Genomic DNA, 26749 nt, shown 5'->3' on the forward strand with positions numbered 1-26749 from the left:
GGTAATTATTTTATCGTTCGTTGAAATTCGCTTAATTTCGACGTCGGCTTGAAAAATAAAATAAAAGCGAACAGCAGCAGCAGCAGCAGCAGCAAAAAAACAAAAATTTAGTAGAAGTAGAAGAGGCCGACTAATGGAAAATATGAAGCTCCAGCGCCTAGTTGGGTACGGCTGCCTCCTGCCGGGGCAGCTGTGGCATTGCCGCAGATAGCACAGGACAGCCACGCGGGGGGCGTCAGGCTGCCAGAATGAGGACGTGATTAATTATCAAATTGGGAGCCATTATCGCGTGCACTTCGTGGAGGGTGTTATAAAGTTGCTGGCACACGAAAACACACACAAACACAAACACACACACAGACAGCAAAAAGGGACTCTAGCTGCCGTGGCATGCCTCGTTCCTCCGCTTGCCACCCCTCGGCTCGTTTCAGTTATATTATTGGTAATTTCGTCGCGTTTTGAACATTTTTGTTGACGCTTTTGTTCTATTCTATTAGATATTTTCGCTCGCCATTTTTATGCAAAGAGCGTTACGTGCCACGCCCACAAATGTGGCTGCCACTGCTGCTGTTGCTGCTGCCTATAGACAGCGTTTCACGTCTTGCCTGTCCGTCTGTCCGCCTGTCTGCCTGTCTGGCAAAGGCAAACAGCGCCCCAGCCAAAATCAAGCGCAAAATATTAATGATAATAATTTATTACGAACTGACAGGTAGACAGGGGGGAGGCCCACAGCCCGGTACGAGAGGGGCACAGTATGGAGGTGTCGCTGTCACGCCTTACTCATGGGCACTGATAAACGCTTTGTGATTAGCGCTGCCAATGCTCCAATTGTTGTTGTTGCTGCCGCCGCTCGACAGCCATTGTCATTTTTATTGTCATTTTGCAAATTTATGCGCAAATTCGAGTTTCGGTTTTCTCTCTTTCTCTCTCTCTCGCTCTCTCCCCCGCTCTATCACGCTTTCTATATGACATTCTTCTTCTTCTCTTTTTTTCTGCCGAGTACGTGCGCTTGGATAATTGCTAGCGCAGGGTATGGCGTGTGTTTGCATAAGCCAAAAAGCCATTCAAGCCCGCATGAACATTACAAACAAAAACACAAATACAAACATTTCAGCTAAAGCGCGTGAGTTTAAAGCGTTTCAAAATTCGAGTTATTTTAAATGAATTTTATATATAATACACGCCTTCACAGTGTCTATAAATGAATTAGAAATTCAAAACAAGTAAGGAAGCTCTAGTCGAGACTGCTCGATTACGACATCCTATAAGCCGTTCGAGGATCTGATATTAGATTAGATATTTAGTGAATGTGGCAAAAGATAAAGCGAAGGAAGCTGGCTGACAAAAGCTGAATGCTACGAGACTCGATGGAAGGTGTATTAATAAAAGTTGTGGAAACATTGATCTATTTTTATCATTGATCTATTTTGATCTATCAATAGATCATAATTTGCACGTTCAGCAAAAATCATCATCATCATCATCATGAATGTCTCTGAAACTGTGAGCTAGCTCTCCCAATGAATGTGGCAAAAACTAGTGAAGGCAGCTGACTGACAAAAGCTGAATGCTACGACACTCGATGGAAGGTGTATTAATAAAAGTTGTGGAAATATTGATCTATTGATCATAATTTGAACGTTCAGCAAAAATCATAGCCCCATGAATGTCTCTGAAACTGTGAGCTAGCTCTCCTAATGAATGTGGCAAGAACTAGTAAAGGCAGCTGCCTGACAAAAGCTGAATGCTACGAGACTCGATGGAAGGTGTATTAATAAAAGTTGTGGAAACATTGATCTATTGATCATAATTTGCACGTTCAGCAAAAATCATAACAATTTATCGATTTCGATAACAATTTATCGATTTCGATAACTATTTACCGATTTCGATAACAATTTATCGATTTCGATAACTATTTATCGATTTCGATAACAATTTATCGAGTTCGATAACATTTTATCGATATCGATAACATTTATCGAGTTCGATAACAATTTATCGATTTCGATAACAATTTATCGATTTCGATAACAATTTATCGATTTCGATAACAATTTATCGATTTCGATAACAATTTATCGATTTCGATAACAATTTATCGATTTCGATAACTATTTATCGATTTCGATGACATTTTATCGATTTCGATAACTATTTATTGTGAAAATATTGATCATATTTGCTCGCTAAATAGAAAGCATAGCCTCATAAGGCTATATGAATGACTATGAAACTGTGCTAATGTGCTAATGTTTTCCAGTGAATGTTACAAAAGCGAAACTTGAAACTTGAGTTAAGACAGCTGTATGACAGAAGCTGAATGCTATGGCACTTGATTAAGGTGCGTCAATGCCAAACACTGTAACGTTTGGAAATATTCATCATAATTGCTCGCAAAGTAAATGACGTAACCTTATGAATGTCTCTGAAAATGTAGGCCAACTCCTTTGTGAATGTGGCAAGAACTAGTGAAGGCAGCTGCCTGACAAAAGCTGAATGCTACGAGACTCGATGGAAGGTGTATTAATAAAAGTTGTGGAAACATTGATCTATTTTTATCATTGATCTATTTTGATCTATCAATAGATCATAATTTGCACGTTCAGCAAAAATCATAGCCCCATGAATGTCTCTGAAACTGTGAGCTAGCTCTCCCAATGAATGTGGCAAAAACTAGTGAAGGCAGCTGCCTGACAAAAGCTGAATGCTACGAGACTCGATGGAAGGTGTATTAATAAAAGTTGGAAACATTGATCTATATTGATATATTGAAACATTGATCTATTGATCATAATTTGCACGTTCAGCAAAAATCATAACATTTATCGATTTCGATAACAATTTATCGATTTCGATAACTATTTATCGATTTCGATAACTATTTATCGAGTTCGATAACAATTTATCGAGTTCGATAACAATTTATCGATTTCGATAACAATTTATCGATTTCGATAACAATGTATCGATTTCGATAACAATTTATCGATTTCGATAACAAGTTATCGATTTCGATAACAATTTATCGATTTCAATAAGTATTTATCGATTTCGATAACAATTTATCGAGTTCGATAACATTTTATCGATTTCGATAACTATTTATCGATTTCGATAACTATTTATTGTGAAAATATTGATCATATTTGCTCGCTAAATAGAAAGCATAGCCTCATAAGGCTATATGAATGACTATGAAACTGTGCTAATGTGCTAATGTCTTCCAGTGAATGTTACAAAAGCGAAACCTGAAACTTGAGTTAAGACAGCTGAATGACAGAAGCTGAATGCTATGGCACTTGATTAAGGTGCGTCAATGCCAAACACTGTAACGTTTGAAAATATTCATCATAATTGCTCGCAAAGTAAATGACGTAGCCTTATGAATCTCTCTGAAACTGTGGGCCAACTCCTTTGTGAATGTGGCAAGAGGTAGAGTGAAGGTAGCTGCCTGACAAAAGCTGAATGCTACGAGACTCGATGGAAGGTGTATTAATAAAAGTTGTGGAAACATTGATCTATTGATCATAATTTGCACGTTCAGCAAAAATCATAGCCCCATGAATGTGTCTGAAACTGTGAGCTAGCTCTCCCAATGAATGTGGCAAAAACTAGTGAAGGCAGCTGCCTGACAAAAGCTGATTGCTACGAGACTCGATGGAAGGAACATAAATGTCAAAGACTAGGGAATATAAAGTTTGTGGAAAAATTGATCCTCATTGCTCACGAAATAGAAAACAAATCAAATGATTGACGTAAATATAAATGCACTTAGTTTAGGTCTTCTTGCGAATGTATGTCAGAAGTTAAATACTACTGCATGACAGAAGCTGAATGATATATCACTCGATGGATGCTACATTACGAAACTTGAAACTTGAGTTAAGACAGCTGTATGACAGAAGCTGAATGCTATGACACTTGATTAAGGTGTGTCTGTCAATGCCAAACACTGTAACGTTTGGAAATATTCATCATAATTGCTAAGTAAATGACGTAGCCTTATGAATCTCTCTGAAACTGTGGGCCAACTCCTTTGTGAATGTGGCAAGAGGTAGAGTGAAGGTAGCTGCCTGACAAAAGCTGAATGCTACGAGACTCGATGGAAGGTGTATTAATAAAAGTTGTGGAAATATTGATCATAATTTGAACGTTCAGCAAAAATCATAGCCCCATTAATGTCTCTGAAACTGTGAGCTAGCTCTCCTAATGAATGTGGCAAGAACTAGTGAAGGCAGCTGCCTGACAAAAGCTGAATGCTACGAGACTCGATGGAAGGTGTATTAATAAAAGTTGTGGAAACATTGATCTATTTTGATCTATCAATAGATCATAATTTGCACGTTCAGCAAAAATCATAGCCCCATGAATGTCTCTGAAACTGTGAGCTAGCTCTCCCAATGAATGTGGCAAAAACTAGTGAAGGCAGCTGCCTGACAAAAGCTGAATGCTACGAGACTCGATGGAAGGTGTATTAATAAAAGTTGTGGAAATATTGATCTGTTGATCATAATTTGAACGTTCAGCAAAAATCATAGCCCCATGAATGTCTCTGAAACTGTGAACTAGCTCTCCTAATGAATGTGGCAAAAACTAGTGAAGACAGCTGCCTGACAAAAGCTGATTGCTACGACACTCGATGGAAGATGTATTAATAAAAGTTGTGGAAATATTGATCTATTGATCATAATTTGAACGTTTAGCAAAAATCATAGCCCCATGAATGTCTCTGAAACTGTGAGCTAGCTCTCCCAATGAATGTGGCAAAAACTAGTGAAGGCAGCTGCCTGACAAAAGCTGATTGCTACGAGACTCGATGGAAGGAACATAAATGTCAAAGACTAGGGAATATGAAGTTTGTGGAAAAATTGATCCTCATTGCTCACGAAATAGAAAACAAATCAAATGATTGACATAAATATAAATGCTCTTAGTTTAGGTCTTCTTGCGAATGTATGTCAGAAGTTAAATACTACTGCATGACAGAAGCTGAATGATATATCACTCGATGGATGCTACATTACGAAACTTGAAACTTGAGTTAAGACAGCTGTATGACAGAAGCTGAATGCTATGACCTTGATTAAGGTGCATCAATGCCAAACACTGTAACGTTTGGAAATATTCATCATAATTGCTCGCAAAGTAAATGACGTAGCCTTATGAATGTCTCTGAAACTGTGAGCTAACTTTCCTAATGAATGTGGCACAAACTAGTGAAGGCAGCTACCTGACAAAAGCTGAATGCTACGAGACTCGATGGAAGGAACATAAATGTCAAAGACTAGGGAATATGAAGTTTGTGGAAAAATTGATCCTCATTGCTCACGAAATAGAAAACAAATCAAATGATTGACATAAATATAAATGCTCTTAGTTTAGGTCTTCTTGCGAATGTATGTCAGAAGTTAAATGCTACTGCATGACAGAAGCTGAATGATGGATCACTCGATGGATGGTACATTTATAAAACTTGTGGAAATATTGATCATATTTTCTGGCTGAATAGAAAGCATAGCCTTATGAATAACTATGAAACTGTGCTAATGTGCTAATGTCTTCCAGTGAATGTTACAAAAACGAAACTTGAAACTTGAGTTAAGACAGCTGTATGACAGAAGCTGAATGCTATGACCTTGATTAAGGTGCATCAATGTAACGTTTTGAAATATTCATCATAATTGCTCGCAAAGTAAATGAAATGAAATAATTATGAATGTCTCTGAATCTGTGGGCCAACTCCTTTAGTGAATGTGGCAAAAGGTAGAGTGAAGGCAGCTGCCTGACAAAAGCTGAATGCTACGAGATTCGATGGAAGTTACATTAATTAAACATTAATATAGGCCAAAGCATTTCTTGGCTATCTTGGGATTGAAATAATATATATTACAATTGAGATCTTTATACAATAATTCTCTGTCTATGCCTCTCCAGCGCTCTCGTTGCTAGCATATAAAATGCATTAGAAATATTTGGAGCAGCATCAGAGCTTAGGTCGGTCTTAGCTGTATCAAATTTTGATATAGAACTTAACTGAGTACTTATCAAATTATATATAATGTATGTTTGGTACAACACTCTTATCTTTCGTAACTCGCTGAACGGTTTTCAGAGATTAAGGCTGAAAATCATTTCGTAATTACTTAAAGCAAAATGTGTTGAAAAGGAAAGCAAAAGCAGCGCTGCAAGTGATTCACTTGCCAATGCAAAGACCAAAACAAGAGCAGTGCTAAAGTAGAATGCATAATATTTGCATTTTGCCTAAGAAAAGTCTGCACACACACATACCTCCCCACACACAGACACTCAGTCTCACACACACATTGGCAAGCTGTGTGACTCTTTGCATAATTCATATTTTCCAACCACTTATTGTTTAAACTAAATAAAGCAAAAACTTTTTCCATAATTAAAACCGACGGCAAAGCTGCAGCCAGTCGCCTGGGGAATGGATGTGGGGCTTGGGGGGCTGGCTTGGGCTGGGCCTTGCATATGCCCAGCGGAAAAGGCGCAAAAGCAGAAACAAAAGAATTTTTCTTTTCAGGCGCAAAATTTTCCAGTTTTTTATTTTTTTATTTTTCATTTGCCTAGCCCACAGCAAAAAGTAGCGCGCAGTGAGCGGGCATATTGAAGTGCTTGCAATTTGTAGTAATAGTCGTACAGGGTATCTAGATGTCGGTCAGCTCCATTTGGGCATTGTTGCGGCGCTTTAGCCTTGCGTATTTAAATTCTATGCGGTAAATTAAATTTTGTATTGTGTTCGTATTGGGCATGAAAATGCGCCACATAATAATCGTAGGACGATGGAGGATGAGGACGAAGTGGGGGGCGTGGCATAGTCTAAAAGTAGCAGCAACTACAAAAATCGGCTAAACAAAAGCGCGACAGGAGGTGCGGCTACAAATGAAAATGAGCGAACAGGCATTAGAAAAAAAGCCGAGAGATTTTTTCCTTCACTTGCCTTTGTTGTACTATGCAAATGCACGTGTGTGAGTCAATGTGTGTGAGTCAATGTGTGTGTGTGAGTGTGTGTGGATTGCATATATGCAACTTTTTCAGCCTATTTTGCATATTTTCTCCAACATTTTCCATAGACCTTTTCTGCCGTGCCCAACGGGCAGAAAGGGAAAGCAGCTTGTGTTTTTTTTTTTTTTTTTTTTTTTTTTTGCAATTATTTTATTTACATTTTCAGTTTGCACTACTTGTTGGTATTTCGTTGTTGTTTATGTATGAGTGTCTTAGTGTGTGCATCCACTCAGCTTGAATATGAATATGCATTTGAATACTATTTTGGATTTGTTGAATATGATATTGTATGGCTGCCAGTACTTGTAAGTAGTACAGAATTACAGGGTATCTAGGTATATAGAGAGCAACATTTTCTCTTTACCTCCCAATTTATTGTCAACCAGAACGCATATATTAAGTCAGCCAGATCCTAGTGCCCCTCCTTAATCCAATTGGCTGATGGCTTCATTAGCATAATTTGAGCTATTTGTTTGCCACGTAAAATAAACTCTCAGCGCATTATGTTATAACACATAATTCATTTCACAAAACTCAACTGAAAATGTGGCAATAAAATTGTGTTTTATGTGAAGGAAGCATTTGATATCTTAAATTTCCAACCGAACTAAAATGTCTATAAAAAGGGCTCAAATGTCTACGAATTTCCATTATGCAAAGATAAAAGAGCGGCACGGCGGTTGCCTCAAATTCCTCCTCTATCTCTCTCTCTCTGTCGCACTCACTCTCTTTCTCTGCGCTGGGCAATTCATCTCAGTGCGTTTATTTTATGGCCACGTCTTAGACCGAGTGCCAAGTGAGGCATAAAAGTGGATGCCCACCCAAACCAGAGCCAGAGAATCAGAGCCCCCATCACTATATAGTCCCTAAAACGTAACGAATCGTTGGCAGTCCTTGGCCACGCACACCTTAAAGGCAGCGAGGACAATCTGCGTGCGGCAACGACGCGTGCAAGTTTTATGTTTCCATCATAAACGATAATATATAACAGTACTGAGCGCATTAAACAGAGCCGGAGCCACTGGCGAGGGGCGAGGGGCACGGGGCATGGGGCGAGAGGCTGATAAAACTCATGCTGCGATACGCTACTGGAGACCTCAAAGAAGCCGGCTCGCACTCTCTGGCCTCTTTTTGCTTCAGCTGCATGCGAGCAGTGAGTGGCACGCCCACGTCTCTGCAATAATCAATTTAAAATTTTGCACGCCTTTGCCGTTGCGTTTGCGTTTGCCTTTGCCTTTGGCTGCTCCGCCTGACAGGAGGACATTCAACAAATTTTCATTAAATGTAACAGCTAAAAACAACAACGAGCGAAATCCAATAAAATGAACGAGTTGAAATGTCGCCGAGGCACAGGCTGAGCCCAGAGGCCGTGGGGGGCGTGGCTAAGCGTCAGTCGTTGTCGCTGTGATTTGAAGATATTTTTCTTTTTTGGCAACAGCAGCAGCAATAACAATTGCAGACGGTGTTGCCAAAGCAACACACACACACACACACAAACACAAACAAACATAAAAAATGACATTTACGACAAAATTACATTTTCAAAAAGAAGCAAACGAATCGCTGTGCGAATCCTTGTTTCGGGCTTAACGTGGAAATTGAACTTTTGGGCAACGGGTTGCGTTCTAAGCCCTTAACACCCCGCAGTCGCAGTCGTCCGGGCGCAGCAGTCAAAACTTTGCTGCTAAAATCATTTTCCACTACGAGCGAGAGAGAGAGAGAGAGTGAGGGAAAAAAAAGAAGCGAAACAGCTGCTTGTTATTTATGTTCTGGACAGCGCGAAGGCGTGAAAGTAAGAAATCAGCTAAGAAAAACGCCAGGGCTGTAAAATAGATTAGGCGAATTGCTAATACGCTGTGAAAAGCAGAAATGAGCAAGTCTAAGAGTTGCTGGCAGCTGCTGAATTTAAGCTAATTTTTTATTGCTAGCAATGGCAAAGAGCTCTAGATGAAAAAGAGACAAGAGATACTAAACAAAAAGTTTGTTAAGGGTGAGCCAGGCTGATATATTGCTAGATATTTTACAGCAATATAAGTTAGATTGGCATAAAGCAAAAGTTATGATTTCTTATTTTTGTTTTGTTTTGATCTCTGTAGTGCTGCAAAGAATGCAAAAGATGTGCCTAATGCTGAGGAATTCCTTGAAGAGAAGAAAATTACGCCCAACTGGGTAGAATTTTGTTACTAAGATCACAAAAGGTTTTTTGGAGTATCCCGTATATCTTATTAAACATACTATATATAATAAACAAATTTGATATTCATATTTCAATTCATAACAGATCATTTCTAAATATATATGCCACCATCTCTCCTATGCAGTCCATTAGCCTCGCTTTAGTTACATTACCCAAGCATACTCTATGCAATTTTGCATCTCTTTGAAATTTCTATATACATATATAAGCAGAATTGAAATAATTTTGCAAGTTTCTGTATTTTTGCTGGCCGGCTACTGTTATTTATGCCACGTATTTATTTTAGGCACAGCATAAAATTTCATTTCAGCGCTGCTGCAGTTGCATTTCAGTTTCGTTTCATTTTTTTTTTTCTATACTCTTTTTTTTTGTGTTTGCCTTTTTGGCCATTGTGTTGCGGGCCAACTTTTTCGGCTGTAGTTGAAAATTATTTTGTTAATAAATTCAAATGCAGCTGCTAAGTGCAGTTTTGGGAACGACGCGATGGGTCGGCAGCTGGCCAAAAGTGCACGACTCATTTAAGCCATCATTTAAGCCCGTTTCCTGCGCCAGTCACGTGCGCATCATAAATTCAACGCTCGACAAAAATTACAATTTTAGTTTTAATGAAAATTCTGCACTGCAATTGTAAATTTTCCCACCCATGCCACGCCCCGTCCAGCGCATTTATATTAACTGCACATTTTTATTGAATTTTTAATGCGCACGCTGTCTGTCCCTTTGTCTCCCTCTCTGTCTCTTTCTATCGCTCTACAGCCACATTTAGTTTACATTTAGTTGTGCCCAGAAAAGTAGGCTATGAATTTTTATGATCACAATTAAATTCGCAAATGACTAAAAACATTATTGAGCATTATTTAATTATGCTCGCAGTTTTGAAATCTAATTAAAAAACTCATTTAAGCTCGACTGCTGGAGGTGCTCACTTTTAAAGAAGTTTACAGAATTTCATTAGTACAGCCACAGCAGGTTGCTGTTGATTAGATGAGGCGAATTATTGTCTAGAATAAGTCCATGACTCAGATGATTTTTATGTGATTAGCGAATGGGTAATCGGTATAAAAATATGTAAATACATATACAAATATAAATGAATTGTAAAATAAAAAATAAGGAATTTTGTTATATAGTATATTTAATAAGATATGCAAGGTACTTCAAAAATTATATAATTATTTGTTGATTTTAACAGCTATCTAAGCTAAGTTAGTCGTTGCGCCTAAATGTGTAAAATTTTTTATACTTAGATCACAAAGGAAATTTAACGCAGTTTTGGAGGTAATCGCTGAGGTGATTCTAAAGAAATCCTACTACTGTTAATATGCATGCCTTCTCCTTTCCATAGTCCATGAGCTCAAATTAAGGTTGATATATAGATATTTACATAAATTGTATAGACTGGCTGTAATCCTTGTTAATTCTTTTTGGTATATACAAAAAAATACAAAAAAAAAAAAGTCTCCTGGGGATTATAAATGGCGCGTTTAACACTTGCGTTTACAGGGTATGGCCAAGCAGAACATAAACCCAATTATACATCAAGACACTGCAATTTTTACAGCTTCTCTTACTGTCTATCTCTTTCTCTCTCTCTCTCTCTCTCTCTCTCTCTCTCTCATCTGTCTGTTTGATTGTGCGTGTGTGCGTGTGTGCGTGCGCCTGTGGTCTCGCTGTGCGTGTTCATTCGTCAGCGCGAGCGACGCTTAAATTAAAATCTTTAAGCGGCTTTATGGTAACAAGGCGCCCATTTTGTTGGCCATGTAATCCATGCAAGGCAATAAATCTTTGTGCCCAAGCAAAACGGAAACCAGCTGCAGCTTTTCTTTAGCCATTCTCGTTCGGGTTTGTTTTTACTACGCTCAGCTCTACCCACACTTTTTATTCGTTTCTTGTTATCCTTTTTTTCTTCTTCTTGTTTTTTTTTGTGTGTTTTGTTTCGCTGGTTTCTTTGTTCAACCGACTCAACGCTCAACGCTCAAGCCGCAAACGCTACATTTGCGTAGCGACTCCACTCGCATCTCCAACGCTCGAGACCAATGCCAAAACACAAAATTTAATTATAATTTCTTTGGTTTTGCTTTACAATTGCGTGCTCCCTTTTGGCCCATGTACAATTTACGGCGTAGCCTGACTGCCTCTCCGGGTGCTTCTCTCTCTCTCTCTCTCTCTCTCACTGTCTCTATTGTGTTGCTCTGTTATTATGGCAACTGTTGCTAGACAGACTTTGACTAGGTGTCTGCATGAAGGCATGCATGTATTTATGCATTCCAGATTTAACAATTTTGAACTCTAATTAACATTGGGTGTGTGTGTGTGTGTGGGTGTCTGGCCTGGTATTTATTTCTAAAATTCCAGCAGATCTCTATCAATCGTTAAACATCCTCGAAATGACACGCTTCAATTATTCTAGCCAACAATTTGTAAAGGGTCGCATTTATTTATTTATTTTTTTTGGTTTTTTGTTTTGTGAAATTCAATAGGAGCCTGAACACGTTTTATTTTTGTATTTCGTCTGTTGAAATGCGAAACACGTTTAACGGCTCTTCTAGCCGAGGACACGCAGTGTCTAAACAAATGTTTAGTCGTTAAATGTCAACAAATTCGTGTGCAGGAAAACCTCAAGTCAACAACAACAGCTTCAACAGAAAGCATATCGGAATGCGAATGCGATACTGTTGCGATTACTGTTTAGATTATGATATGGCATCCGTTCGACTCATATTTCACAGCTGGCAAACGGAATTGGGCGCAGCTCTCATTGTCCTGGCATATTTGCCAGCCTTTGCCAAGCTACCTCAGTGCTTGAAAAATAAGTAAAAGAGCTGAAGAAATTGTATTTCAATTGCGGACTTGAGGCTTAAAAAAAAAAAAAAATAACCTTGTTGACGGCATCGTTAGCGTATAATTAAAAGCATGGACCCAGATTGAGAAGTGCGCCTAGCTGGCTTTTATTTGTGCCTCTTCTTTTGCTCCTGCTTCAGCTTCAGCTCCTGCTGCTGCTGCTGCTGCTTCTGCTTCTCAGTTCGACTTGAGGCCATGAGGTTGGCTTGCGCTTCGTTTCATTTATTCAGAGTGTGGAGCCAGGCAAATGTTGTTTTAATTAAAAATAATCGAGTTTTGTGCGCAAATTGCAACAAAATGAGTTGACAAAAACTTTTTTGGCGCGTTGCATGCAAGGCTAACACATATACATGCACACGCACACGCACACATATATTTAAGATAAGCTCAGCCGCCATTTTGTTCATTTTGTAAGACATGCGGCTGCTACGTGTGAATATCTGTGTTTGTGCATGTCTGCATGTGTGTCTGTGTGTGTGTGTGTGTGTGTGTTTGTGTAAAGCCAAACAAAATGAAAATGTCACTGCATATAAAGGCAGGAAAAGCGTACGTGACTCGCATTGCCGGAAATTAAGCGGTGTCCCAACACGTCCAATGCAGGGCGTGGCAGTTAAAACAGGGTGCAGGGTGCAGGGTGCAGGGCAGGGCAGGGCAGACAGTGTGCAGAGTGCTCGCTATGCTCCCTGCTCGGTGGCTGACTGCTGCCCGAGGCAACCGAAAGCAAGCAGACGACAATTGCAACCGCAAAAATGTCGCTTGTTTGTCAATAACAATGAAAATTCGTTGAAAATGGCAAAGATGCTGGGCGACAAATAAAATGTAGCATACTTTCGAGCGCAATAAATTTTATAACCAATTCAATAATGAAATTGACAAAATAAATATATGCAAAGTGATTAAAGTTCTGTTTTATATGGATTTTAGTTAAATTTTGTTTTTACTGTTGGCTCGTGTCAGCAACAGCAGAGGCAACTTTTTGGCCAGTCGTTGCTGTTGGCAATTAACCAACACAAGCACACACACACACGCACATACACAGATAGCAATTGTCTGCGTCCACTCACGTATTGTCGCAAATCGTAGTCCTGGCTGTGCCCAAATTGATTGTAATTGCGCTGCTCAGCATTCGGGCGATGCAAATTGAAATGCAATCGCAGCAATGAGATGCGCTGCAGTCGCTCTCGTATATAGTTGCTCATGCTGCTGCTGCTGCTGCTGCTGTTGCTACTGTTGCTGCTGTAGCTGCCTTTGTTCATCATAATTTTGTTGTATTTTTGTAAACACACGCGTGGCAATGCGTTGGAGCGTCGAACGGATACTGACAAATGGCAGGGCATCGGTGTGCCCAACCGCCTGCTGTGCCATAGCATTCCGCCCAACTACAGACTCAGGTAAGCCGCGCCACAAGCGCAACAGACTAAACAAACGGTGCAGGTAAACCAGACACCGCCCAGGCAGCTGGCGGCATATGAAATGGGATACGGAATGGCTGCGTCAATTATGCATCAATTGAAACAAGTTAAGCTCAACACTTGGCGCCAGTTAATACAAGCGAACCTCAATACGATACGAGGCAAACTACGATGGTTTATGTAGAAAATTCAATTGAGACGCCAGACAGGTAAATAACTAGTCGGAAGGGAAATAAGAGCGAAGCACAGCTATGGAATTTCCATTGATATTGATTGATATGCATGACAGCTGCAGGTGCGGGGAGAAGAATTTGAGGATATATATGTATATATATAATATTATATTAATATTATACAAAGTGAAACATAGTAGATGAATTTAGAATAATATTAAAAAGTTAACCTTTGTTATAGTTAACTTGTCCTTATAAAATACATTTTATTTATTTAGTTTTTATTTTTAACTTTGAAATTATTATTAATAATGTTTATTGAAGTCATACGAGGTACTCCAGAAACCCCTTTTGTGAGCTTATTGTTTAATTATCAAAATTAATCAAATAAAACTTATTTCCTATATTCATTTCAAATTATTCACATAATATTTTTTTTATTGTTCCCTCGTACTATTTTAATGCATTTTGCATAACTCAAGTCTTGTTTATAGATATAATTATCGTTAACCTTTCGTTCAGGCAGTCTGCTCTCATATATATGTAAACAAAATTCGAATCATGCCATTATATTCTAATTATGCCATTATATCAAAGTTCGTAGTAAGTATTTATGCATAATATAATATATTACATAACGTTTCACAGTCCAGCAGACATTTATATATCTTAAATTATGCATGTGAATGCTGAAGGCAATGGAACAGTCAAACTTATAAACCACTTAACAAACCATAATTCAGGCGTGCTGTCCCTTTGTTAATTTCTACATATTTACATATATTATACACGCACACGCTCACCCTCCCACACACACACACACACACACACTCACAATGGGCAGTCAGAAGTCCAAGTTAAATGCTCCAGGGATAAGCTGCTAAACTATTTGCTTGACTAGAATTGAAAAAGGTTTCAACTGAGTTAATAGAACATGGCTAAAAAGAAAGAAGATAAGTTGAGAACGTTTTTCGTTTTGCATATTATGCATATATATGTATATATATATATATATAGAAGAAGTATTTTTGAATTGAAAACACATTTTATTCTTTGGCATACACTGTAATAAAATGTGGGCAATTATTTAGGCTTTTAACATGTCAGCCACGTGGCGCTAGCAACACAAATCGGAAACGGAAACAGACACGCATACACACACACACAACCACACACACATGCACATATGGTCCATGTGTGTATATTTGGGTTATTCCACGAATTGAATTTTGATTTGGGTTGCCATTAAAGCGAATTGCCCAACCAAAATGAAAGACATATTTTTGCTTGAATGCCCCAAAAAGTTGACCGTGCCACAGTCAAGCAACGTTTAACGCAACATGGCCAAGTGGGGGCGGGGACAGGGTTTGATTTTTACCAAATGTCAAATTGCTATGGAGGCTAACATTTGTCTGATTGGAAACACAAGACTTTTAATGAGTTTTGTGAGTGGGCAGGCAGATGGACAAACAGAACCAAATGGAAAGAAAAAGAATTGAGGCTAGGGTTACAAAACTTTTTCTTTTTTTTTTTTTTTGAGCTACAGAAAACAGCGATGGGAACTGTGACTGTGACTAAAAGTGACTGTGATGGAATGACAAAGACTATGGGAAAGAGACTGAGACTGTGAATGAAAGAATGAGGATGGGAAGGGGCTAAGATTGTGACTGCGACAGAATGACTGTGACTACTGAGACTACTGTGACTTATATGACTACTATGTACTCACTACTGTGAATTCTGTGACTGCTGTGACTACTGTGATTACTAAGACTACTATGATTACTGTGACTTTTGGGAATACTGTGACTATTGTGACTTTTGGGATTACTGTAACAACTGTGACTACTGTGATATACTACTGTGAATACTGTGACTACTGTGATATACTACTGTGACTACTGTGATATACTACTGTGACTACTGTGATATACTACTGTGACTACTGTGATATACTACTGTGACTACTGTGATATACTATTGTGACTACTTTAACTACTGTGAATACTGTGACTACTGTGAGATACTAATGTGAATACTGTGACTACTGTGATTACTGTGACTTTTGGGAATACTATGACTACTGTGAATACTGTGACTACTGGAACTGCGACTGTAAATGCTTCGCTAATACAGTACAGTTAGTTTATCATTCAATATCAATCATATTTTCTCACAGCAAAATATATATATATTTTTTTTAATTCCAGCAGCGCATTAGCTATTCGGCTTAATCGCCTTGTCCACCCAACCACACACTCACACATATTTTATTTCTATTTTAGTCTAGCTAGACATCAATTATGCCAGCAGGCTCGCAGTCCCATTTCCAGTTGCTGTTTGATCAAGTCAATCAACGGTCTGATTGCTGAACTCGAACTAATTTGCTAAATTTAACAAAGCGCTGCCAACGTTCCACACAACCAGCAACTATGTCTGAGTAGGTAGGTGTGTGTGTGTGTGTGTGTGCGTTGCCAATGGGACTGGGCCAAGTTAATTACAATAATGAAGCTAATTTCGTTGTGCGTTAAAAGGCAAAAAGGAAAACCACAAATTAGTGCAAAAATAACGAAGGACATTACACAGACTCAATGCGTTATAGAGTGCTGAAATGGGTGGAGCAGGTGGATGGTTGAGTGGTTGGGTGGCTGGGTGGTTGGGCTGGTTGGGCTGGTTGCGCTGGTTGGGGTGCTTGGGTCTGGCCAACTTATCTCAATCCAAGACGCATTTTTCAGCGTTCTCTGCTTTTTGTCACAGCAAAGAGGAGGAGGACGACTCGGATGCTGCGGTTGTCACAGCTCTTGCGGTTTTCCAGGTCAACTAAAAATACTTTTCGGTTTCTTGTTTTTCGCCCTGCATAATTTATAGTCAAAGCTCGACCTTTTTTCTTTCATTCATTCTTGTATTTCTTGCTCTCTCTTATGCTTTTGCCGCGGTACGCCGCAACCGCCTTTGCGTCATTTTCACTTTTGTATTTAATTAAGAGTGCGTGCCGGCGTCTGCAGTCTGAGTTTTGAGTTAATGCCATAGCCACGCCTACACCAAGCACCACCCACACCCACACCCACACCCGCACCCGCTGTAAAGCGAGCAACCCAAGGCGGACAGCCTGGCACTTTAGTATCTGCCAGCAGCAGGCAGGTGGTGCGGTGGTGCGGCGGTGCTGCGTGAGAGTTTGCCAAAGTTATTAACTGCCACTAATTACACATTTCGTCTCGGCTACGCATTTATATTCCAACATGGCAGTTACTTTTTCATTTCTGTATATATCGCTAGATCCAAATGTAAAACCAGAACATGAATCCTTCATAATGCTCCTTATTGCCGTTGCCGTTCTCGTTGCCATTGTTAGTGTTGTTGTTGTTGTTGTTGTTGCTGCTGTGGCTCTGCCATAAAAATGCTGGTAATTATTGCTACGGTTTTTATATATTTTTTTGTTCCTTCTGCAGCTCGCGACTCTTGTGGTGCTTGGCTCTTGTCTTAATTACAGTGGATTATAAATATTAAAAAACGGAAGTCGTTGCCAGTAATCAGACATTGGCTCGCCACTGGCAGACATTTTCGCCCCCTTACTGCGCTGTTCCTCTTCTTCATATTTTGTGGCAAAAAGAAATTGAGAAATGGCTGCTTAATTAACTAAGGCGGAACAGTGCGGAATTGGTAAGTAATATGTGTCTGGTAGTGCTGCATGTAGCAGGATACAGGTAGACATTGAGAGCGGGAGAGCGCTAGGCGAAGAGCAAGAGAGAAGCTGCGAAATAGTAATGAGCAGCAAGAGATGAAAAACTAAAAATAGAGAAGAGTGCTATGCTCCTCTTCAATCTTCTCCATTTACAGCCTTGCTAAATAATTAAATAAATAATTTAATAATTCTCTATTTTACTAAATTTTATTAGATGTAAATAAAACATGAATAAATACATAAATTATGTATAATTGATAAAAGTTCGAATTTATAATAATAATACTAATATCTTTATGAATTTATTTGTGTTTTTTTTATTTATTTTATTTTTTGCAAAAAGGATAAGCTTAGAATTCATTTTCACAAAATTTTCTAGAGTCGAAGAATTATATGAATAATTGAATTTGTATACCCAGACATCAGCGTATTCTTTATTTTAATTTTTTGCTATTTTTAATACTCTTTTGTTACATATAAACATTTTTTTTTTTTTTTTTTCAAAACGTATTTTGTTTGATTGCAGAAAACAGAAAAGAAAGAAAACCTTCATAAAATCTCCCCCTAAACATGTTCGAAAATTTAATAACAGCAAAATGTGAATTTTTGATTGGGACAGCAGCTGGCGTCGAGTGACTTTCAAAAGGCGAGTCACGTCAAACAAAACTACTTCACAATTTAGCAATATTTTTTTTTTTTTTTAGTTAAAGTCATGGATATATGGCCAAATGTGCTGTATTTCATATATATATATATATATATCATATATATATTACAAATATAACACAGCCCGCCCGGTCGCCTCCTACGCTGTTCGCCATATTTGAAACACTTACAACATTTTGCACATATGGCAGCGTCACGCTTACATCAAAATCTCATGTTGCCAAACACAATGCCGCCTCTCTAAGGCCCCGCCTACGGCCACCAAACACTCAACAGCAGCCGGCTCCCAATTGAGTGCTAGAAATTGTAAACCCTCACAGCCCACTCACTATAAAAAGTAACAAGCGCCAGGCGCACAATCACAAGAACTATAAAGCTAAAGTACACAAAAAAAAAATAAAATAAAATAAAAATAATAATAATAAATAAAATAACGTAAATATAAATAGATGTACATTTACTTACTACAATAACCAGGTCTAGAATCAACAATATATTAAGGCAGAAAATAAATAAGAAAAAATATAAAGTGGAAGCAAAGCTGGACGTATACGTAATTTGAGCTGGCAATAGACATGCTATTCTCTGGAGAACCTCAAGCAGCTGCCCGATTGAAAATAAAAATAATTTGATGATAATGGAAGTTGAAGCGCGCTTTGGCTAGGGGCAGCTGGCAAAAAGCGCAGCAGCTGCAGCAGGTATGGCTTTAAGTACTGTGCTGACTTGTGTCCTGCAACGAGCAGCCAGGACATGACAGGCTGCGGCCACCACCACCACCAACAACAACAACAACAACAGCAGCAACTTGTGAACTCAACTTTGACATTTCTGCATGTAACTCAAACAGTCGCTGTCCCACTTCAAATGCCTAACAAAAGAATATGACTGTGTGTGAGTGTGTATGTGTGTGTGTGTGTGTGTGTGTGGGCGTGTCCAACTTCCATACAACTTGTTTGCCGCAAAATGATTTATGACAATGCGTTGAAAGTTTTCAAAGTGTGTAGCTGCCAGTGCTGTGAGCTAGCTGTCAATGCCAGCCACACTCATCACACCACACACACACACACATAGACACACACACACTCCAGCCTTGACAGCGTCTATTAAAGACAGCGACAGCTGCTCACATATTTATCTGATTTTCAATTTTCAAGCATTGTTTAAAGTGCGCAAAGAAAATAAGTTGACGGGCAAAAGCGACGTCGCACATGTCCTGCCAAAAACAGGACAACAGCTGCCGTAGCAGCAGCAGCAGCAGCAGCGACAGCAGCGTCTGCAACATCCACTTACACGTACTCAAGAATTGGCAATCTTCGGCTGTGGCTGCGGCTGCGGCTGCGGCTGCCTCACACTTAACACATTATTCAAGATGCAAGCGGCGTCTGCTCCACAGGATATGCGCTTGAGTGCGTGTGTGTGGGAGTGTGTGTGTGTGGGGGGCGTGGCCTGTGCACGTCTCTCATATATGAGGCATGCCGCTGCACGTTGACGTTAATGTCCGCAAATGTTACCTGGCTGTCACAAGAGCCAGAACCACAGGACTCTCGCCCCACGTGCTGCTCCTGCTGTGTGTGTGCAGTATGTATGTGTATGTGTGTGTGTGTGTGTGTGTGTGGAAACAGGTACGTCCTGGCACACTCGCACCACACACCAGACCACATCCATTGTCGTATTTGTCTTATGAACTGTCAAACTGACATTCATTGACGCTTGACATGTAATAAACGAAACGAAACGAAACGCAATGCAACGAACACAAAATGAAACGCAATAAAATGGAAATGCAACGGCAACAGAGCTGGAGAGAAAGAGAGAGAGAGAGAGAGGGGGGGGAGTAAGAGTGGGTGTTTGGCCTGCTTGCTGTTAATATGATATTTCCCCACGATTTTACGTAAATATGCATAAATAATTGTATTTATTTTATGAGGAAAGGGAAATGTTAATAGCATTTCAGCTGCAGCATAAAACCAAATAATACTGGAATTAAACAGAAAAGGGGAAGAAAACGAGCCGAAATTTAAATGCTCTATAAAATGTGAAATATTTGTAAAGAGTATATGGCATGAGATGTTGATCATATGAAGTTTTAGTCTCTATATTAAAGAATACTAAATGCAATATATATTGAAAGTCTGAGATGTTTGAAAGGTTTGAATATTGAACTGAAAATATATTTATACATATATATTTTATCTTACATATACACAGCTATATATACATATAATGAAAAGAATGTATATTTAATCTATAATCAATATTATACAAAAGAAAATTGTACTTTGGCATCTTTTGAACTGTCCAGAGAACTGGCAAACAAGCTCAGGTGTAGCAGCTGTAGCAGGTGCAAAAGGAGCAGCAGTTGTTGCCAGCTTACGGCACACGGCACAGTCCGAGTTGAAGTCAAAGCGAGAATCGAGAGTCGTAGCTGAATTTTACACAATGCAAACATAATGAGTTCGGGGAAATGCAAATAATTCGCAATGGAAATCATTATTGAGCACTGAACCGAACAGGGAGGTAGGCAGACTGGCAGACAGGCGAGCAGGAGGCGGAGAAGGGGCTGGACTACTGCAGTGCAGCCAGGCAGGCAGGTTGGTTGCTTGCTTGTTGGGTCTTAGAGCTTGGTTTGGCAGGCAACATTCGTGAAAATTCATGGGCAAAGCCCTAAATGGAAGTGCACTCTTGTTGCAGTCAACGAAAAAAAAAGTAAAATAAAATAAAATAATACAAAAATAAAAGAATAAAATAAAAGTTCACTCACTTGGGAATTGCCCAGCGAGAAATGTGAAGAAAATGGTAAAACTCTGATGGCAGTGGCCAGTATAGCACTTGAAGCAGTTGGTGGTTACACACTAAGAAATCACACACACACACACACACAGACATATACTGTGAGACAGACAGACAGCGCCTTGTCGTGGGCGATAATCGTTAAGCGATTTCATTTCATTTCATTTCGCTTCGTGTTGCTGCCGCTGTTAAATGAAGTGTTTAAAATTTACGATTTTGTGTAAATTTATTGCTGAATGCGAAGGAAGGAAACGACTGGTCGAGTGGCCTAAGCAAATGGCCAGAAAAACAGCTAGACCAGCAGCAAATAAATTGAATAAAAACAAAAAAAAAAAAAAAAAACATAAGCAAAATAGAACAAAAAATACCAAAAAAATTCTAGAAAAAACAAAAACGGAAGCTATACAAAAATAAAGTCGAAAACGGCTTTGATGGCAGCTCGGGGAATCAATCTGCACATGTGACTGAAGTATCTCGTATCGCGGCTGATTGGATGACACGAAATAAAAACCTCACACACACACACACACTCTCGCAGGAAATTGTTAATAGCAATGGCTGACTGCACGCTGCACCCCGCTGGAGCCCTCTGCCCCGCCCTTCACCTGCCTGCCTGGCTGCTGCTGTACACTCACCGACTAAGCCAATTACGTGGCTGCCAGCCAAAAACAAAAGGACAATAAAGTGCCAGCTCGTAAATGAAGGGAAGTCAGCTCAGCAGCTCAGCAGCTCAGTGGCTCTGCTGCCGTTGTTGGCTGCAAAGCAGCTTAGCTAAGCACTGTTGCTAGCCATTGACAGCACGTTACGTATACGCAGCGTGCTCGCTTCGTTTTCAATAAACCGCAAAAATAAGCAAAAGCACCAACAAAATCTTTTGCATATCTCTGTGCGCAGCTGAAGTGGCAACAGCAGCAGGAGGAGCAGTAGCAGGAGCAGGAGGAGGAGTAGTAACAGCAGCCAACAATAAGGAGCTGCCACAACGGCACTTGATGAGCTTTCCAATTACATTTAACTGTTGTCTCGTGTTATCTGGCCTGGCTGTTAACTGTTAGTTGCCACTGTGCTCCACTGTTGCGCTAAGAAATTAACTTTGCTCAGTCGTAAAACTGAAAGCACACACAATTCTTCTCACCAGACACACGCTCACTCGCTCACTCTCCCATTCTCCATCATACTCTGCCCCCTCTCATTCTCTCTTTCTCTGAAAAATTATCATAAGTTCGCTATACGTATGCGGTAAATGAAATTTTGGTTGTGATTCAGCGCAATTTGTGTAATGAAAACAAGTTGAGGGCGAGAGCGAGGGCGAAGGGGCGAGTTTTAGTAACAAATATATGACGGGCTCACAGGCATTCAAATAGGTATGTACAGGTGTTTATTTTGGGCGTACAGCTGCAGGTGGCACAAATGGCTGACGAATCCTTTCAAAGAGAATGTAAGCACAATTTTGTCAGACGTTTCAGGCACAATTAATTAACTGTTGAACTAATTACATGTTTTTTTTTTTTACAAAAAACTAGAAATGGGAAACAAAAGGCTGCAACTTACTTATTACATTTTTAATATAATAAAAAAAATATATATATGTGAATATAAAACTCAAAATTATGCACTAACTTTTCGATATATCTTTAATAATTTCCTGAAAATTTTTGTTAGTTTCAGATTAATAAATTCGGCATTTATAATGTAAAACAAGATTCAATTGCTACTAAACGGTAGAAGAACATTTTAAAAAATTATTTTATACAAATTTTGAATTAATAAATAATAATAATAAAATAAAATAATAATAATAATAGTAAACATTTTAAAAATATAATAATAATAATAATAAATTAATAATATTAATTTAAGAAAAAAATAAAATTAATAAGAATAATAAATTAAAAAAAAAATTTAATAATAATACCATCAATGCTTTTCATTCCAGAATTCCATCAGCTAGGCCTTTACCTACAAATCTTTTTGAATTACTCTACATTTTTCATTTACACTCATTTAGTTCTCACACAAGCTGCTGATAGTGCTAAAAATTTATTGATGTTTTCTAATTGGCGAAAAGCATAAAATTTTCAAAGTTAAGTCTACGAAATGAGCAGTAAAAAGCGAATGAAGGGAGGCGACTGCTGCTGCCCCCCGCCGAAGCCCATACGCTGTGAGCCGACGTGAGCAAAGACTGGAGGAACCACTCCATTTTCTATCGAGTCTCGTGTACAATCTCTTCCTCTGCTTTCAGGTTCTCGAGATCAGTGCGTTACTATGAACGGGATCCGTGCTGCCATGAGCATTGTCGCATTTACGGCATACACGATGAGCCCTATGTGCGACCCTTCGATCCCAAGGAGTGCAAGGCACTGAATCGTGAGTTTCATGACAAATCCTTGGGCTCCCCATTGGGCATCGTGTACGGCCTGGTGCCTACAAAGTCCGGCGTACCGAATGCGGAATCAGTACGATACGCTGGCATTCTGAAAGCATTTACGGCCACATACTTTACCAGGCGCAACGAGTGGACACCGGAACTGATCGATCAGGTCGTGGCCGAGGGCCAGGTGCTGTTCAGCGACTCGGAGAGCATGGAGGAGCCCAACGCCAATCGGTATCCAGAGGTCTATGATAACAACGAGCAGATGGTCACAAGGCACTTCAAAATTAATGAGATTGAGTTTGCTGTCGAGCTGGATGCACCCTTCGAGGTGTACGGCCTCAAGAGTAAAATCAAAAATATCCGACGTATTCTATCTACATTCTATAAGAAGCACAAAATCGGCATCTTCTTGTCGGGCACTACATATCTGCTGATATGGAAGGATGCGGGCGTGTGGTTGGTGCTCGATCTGAATGGGCGTGACAAGGATACGCTGAAACAAAACCAGGACGGCGGCTTTCCAATTATACTGGCCATGCGCTCCATTGACAATGTCCTGCATCTAATTCGCGAGGAGTGCAATCTGGATAGATCGGCCAAGTTCACGCTGCGCGACATGCTGGTGGTGCGCCTGGTGACGCCCGGGCCGCAGGGACGTAGCCAGGAGCGCGAGTTCGGGCCACGGATGAGCGAGTTCGATGTGATTGCCTCCGACTATGGCTATCTGAAGTCGAATCTGCACTTGACTCTAAACCCAAAGGATGCGCTGCGCAATCGCAGCGCCCTGCCCGTGGCTGTGGCCACGGCGTTGGCTTCCAAGATCGATCATCCGGCCACGTGGGACATGAAGAACTATGATAAAGTGCTCTGCTATGGCGTCAACATGTGCAAGAACTGCTGGGAGCCCTGCACGGATATCAATCAGCCAATGGACCTGGACACGTTCCCACGACAGGTGCGCATGGGCCAGTTTGTGGCCGAGGTGATGCTCACCCCGAACGTGTACGAGGGCTGGTGGAAGTGTGTGCCGATGTACAAGTACAACGACTTCCATTTGATGCTGGAGAAGGCGATCGAGGAGAACGATTACCTCATCTTCCAGATCAACAATCAGATGTATTCGCTGTGGAAGAAGGGCGACTTCATCTATCTAATGGATCCCTATCGCCATCACATTGTCGGCCGCATACTCGAGGAGGGCGACGATCCGAAGAGTGCCTCGGTGCGCATGTTTGGCAACATCGATCGCCTGCTGAGCGTCTTCCACCAGATACTGCTCGAATCGAATCGTTCGGCCATCTTTCACATACACACGCTGCGTATACGCAATATCACCGAATGCCCACCGGGCACGGCGCCCATGCTGTTGCCACCCGACCAGGATGTGGAGGTGGCTTCGCTCAATGAGACCATACGTTTCGATGAGAACTACGACAAGTGCATGGAGGATCTGGCCGCAATCAGTGATTACGAGGAGGACTTGGCCTCCGAAATCGAGCCCATCGAGGAGGTCAGCTCATCCGAGGAGATGGTCGAGGAGGAAGAAGGCGGCGAAGCGGGCCCCGGCGAGGGCGGCGAAGACGATGACGAACCCGACGAATAACAGTGAATTGTCTCCAGTCTATTTATACATTTTCACATTTGGTTGAATAAATTCAAGTTTCGTCTTTTTAGAAATGTACAATATCTCATTTACTTTTACTATTCCATAAATAATTATTGCGAATAGTTGATGCAGCTGCTGCATTGCATAATGCAACTATCCAATTGATAGTTCGATTACGTATTTCATTAGATGGTAATTTGTTCGGTTTCGCTGTCCGTTTATATGCCAAAGGTCACAAATATTCATGCCTCATGCGTTTTGTTTTTCCTGTTTTAAGCGGAAAGTTATCACAGTTGTTCACAAGAAGTCCCCCCTTCCCCTGCGCACACTCAACCAGTTTTTTTTTCTCCCTCTCTGTTAACAAGCAGTGAAGGCAAGAGAAAAAACACCAAAGCCATTTTGAATTAAATGTCACGTCGTGTAAGTTCGCTTGTTCAGCATCAAGTGAAGGCGACTAAAATAGTACCACGCTCCTTGACGGAAGACCCTATCATATGGCCACCTAACAGCGCTACCAAATGGGCGTGCCATGGGGGGCGGTGGCTGCTGAGGGTGTGCATAAGTGTTCTTGCAGACTCAAGTCCACGCCTTGTTCGTGTATGTCATTAAAAAGGAACAGAAAAAAAAAACAGCGAATAGGAAAAGAAAGAAAGAATCGTTTGTTAGTTGATGCTGCCTGGAGGCTGACTGTCTGGCTGGGGCCTGGCAAGTGCAGTTGCAGGTGCCACAGCAGCCACTCCACACACACACACACGCACACTCACACCGATACACACATCAGTCAGTCAGTCAGTCACTTAGATGGGGCATCTTCTACAGCCTTCACCTGGGCAAGTTATACGCCTCGTTGGCAGCATTGTTGTTGCTGTTGCTGCTGCTGCTGGTCGCTTGCATTTTCCACAGCCCGCACAACAATAACAAGCATGCTCTGCCACGCCCATACGCTGTGCGAGTGCCTTCAATGGCAACGTTTTGAATTCACAAGTGACATTTTACAAAAGTCGACAGCGCGAAATTAATGGAAATTTAAAAATTGCATTTTTCGACATCAACAAATGCGACTGTAAGACTCAGTGTGTGTGTGTGTGTGTGTGTGTGGCTGTGTGTGCGTGTAACTGTGGCAAGTGTAAGCTCTGACAATGTGGTCTTGTCGGCGGTGCGCTGGCTTCACCTGCCATGGCCTGCATTAGATAATAGAGACGACAACTTGGGAGCTGCTAAAGACATGACACCGAACACGTCTGACGCGACACGATTTAAAAAGGTTTTTTCTCCTTCCAATTATTGTTGTTGATTATTTTTTCATTTCACGCTTGTTGAAAAGTTGGGTTCGACTAAAGTCTACTTACGGTTAAATAGCAATAATGAACAGTAGGAAATATTTAAATTTAAATTCAGAATTATTGTTCATTATTTTTGATAATGAGCAAAGATTTGTCTAATTGAAATTACATTACAACAAACTCATCAAATATTAACTTTAGCTGTCTTCTTTCTGATTTAACAGCTGAGGTTTTACTAGGCTCTACTAACTATAAAATTCATAATTATAATTATTATGGGAGTCTTGATCCTGATTATAATATTTATAAATTACATTGTTAACTTGATCTTGATCTTCCAACTTAAAGAAGATCAAGATCAAGTTGTTTTTTATTTTTTATATGAATATCATGCTATTTACCTCATCAGCATTTTTAATAGGACTTTCATTTCTTCATTTGAGCCATAATCATAATGAACATCATTAATAATTTTTTGAATAATTATAATGAGTACTTTCATCTATATCATACCGATCAGTACGTCTTAAATATGTTTAACAATTTTAATTTTGAATATATTTATATTTATATGGTATATATGTATCATATAAAATATAATAAAATAAAATTTAAAAAAAAGTAAAATAAAATAAAAAAAATAAATTAAAATATAACAAATTTATTAAATATTTACCCATTACGAAAGAAGAGCCTGGC

General features: G+C 39.9%; 2 protein-coding genes across 4 annotated transcripts in view; one reads left to right on the plus strand and one right to left on the minus strand.

Moving 5' to 3' along the window:
* Window positions 1–26749, minus strand: part of LOC6582444 (protein alan shepard) — a 158954-nt gene that overhangs the window by 77873 nt on the left and 54332 nt on the right. The gene's annotated exons all lie outside the window — the stretch shown is intronic.
* Window positions 22765–24842, plus strand: LOC6582445. Its single transcript, XM_002008112.4, has 2 exons — window positions 22765–22958; window positions 23030–24842. Exons 1-2 carry the CDS (start codon window positions 22885–22887, stop codon window positions 24762–24764), a joined length of 1809 nt encoding a protein of 602 aa, XP_002008148.1. The 5' UTR covers window positions 22765–22884; the 3' UTR covers window positions 24765–24842.

Source organism: Drosophila mojavensis, unplaced genomic scaffold (genome assembly GCF_018153725.1).
Source record: "Drosophila mojavensis isolate 15081-1352.22 unplaced genomic scaffold, ASM1815372v1 contig_74, whole genome shotgun sequence".
Lineage (NCBI taxonomy): Eukaryota > Metazoa > Arthropoda > Insecta > Diptera > Drosophilidae > Drosophila > Drosophila mojavensis.

Bases quoted from the DNA above. Each gene is read 5' to 3' on its own strand.
- LOC6582445 (XM_002008112.4), top strand. From the start codon at position 22,885: ATGAGCAGTAAAAAGCGAATGAAGGGAGGCGACTGCTGCTGCCCCCCG. The intron at 22,959-23,029 runs GTGAGCAAAGAC...CTCTGCTTTCAG, and splicing joins CCCATACGCTGTGAGCCGAC to GTTCTCGAGATCAGTGCGTT.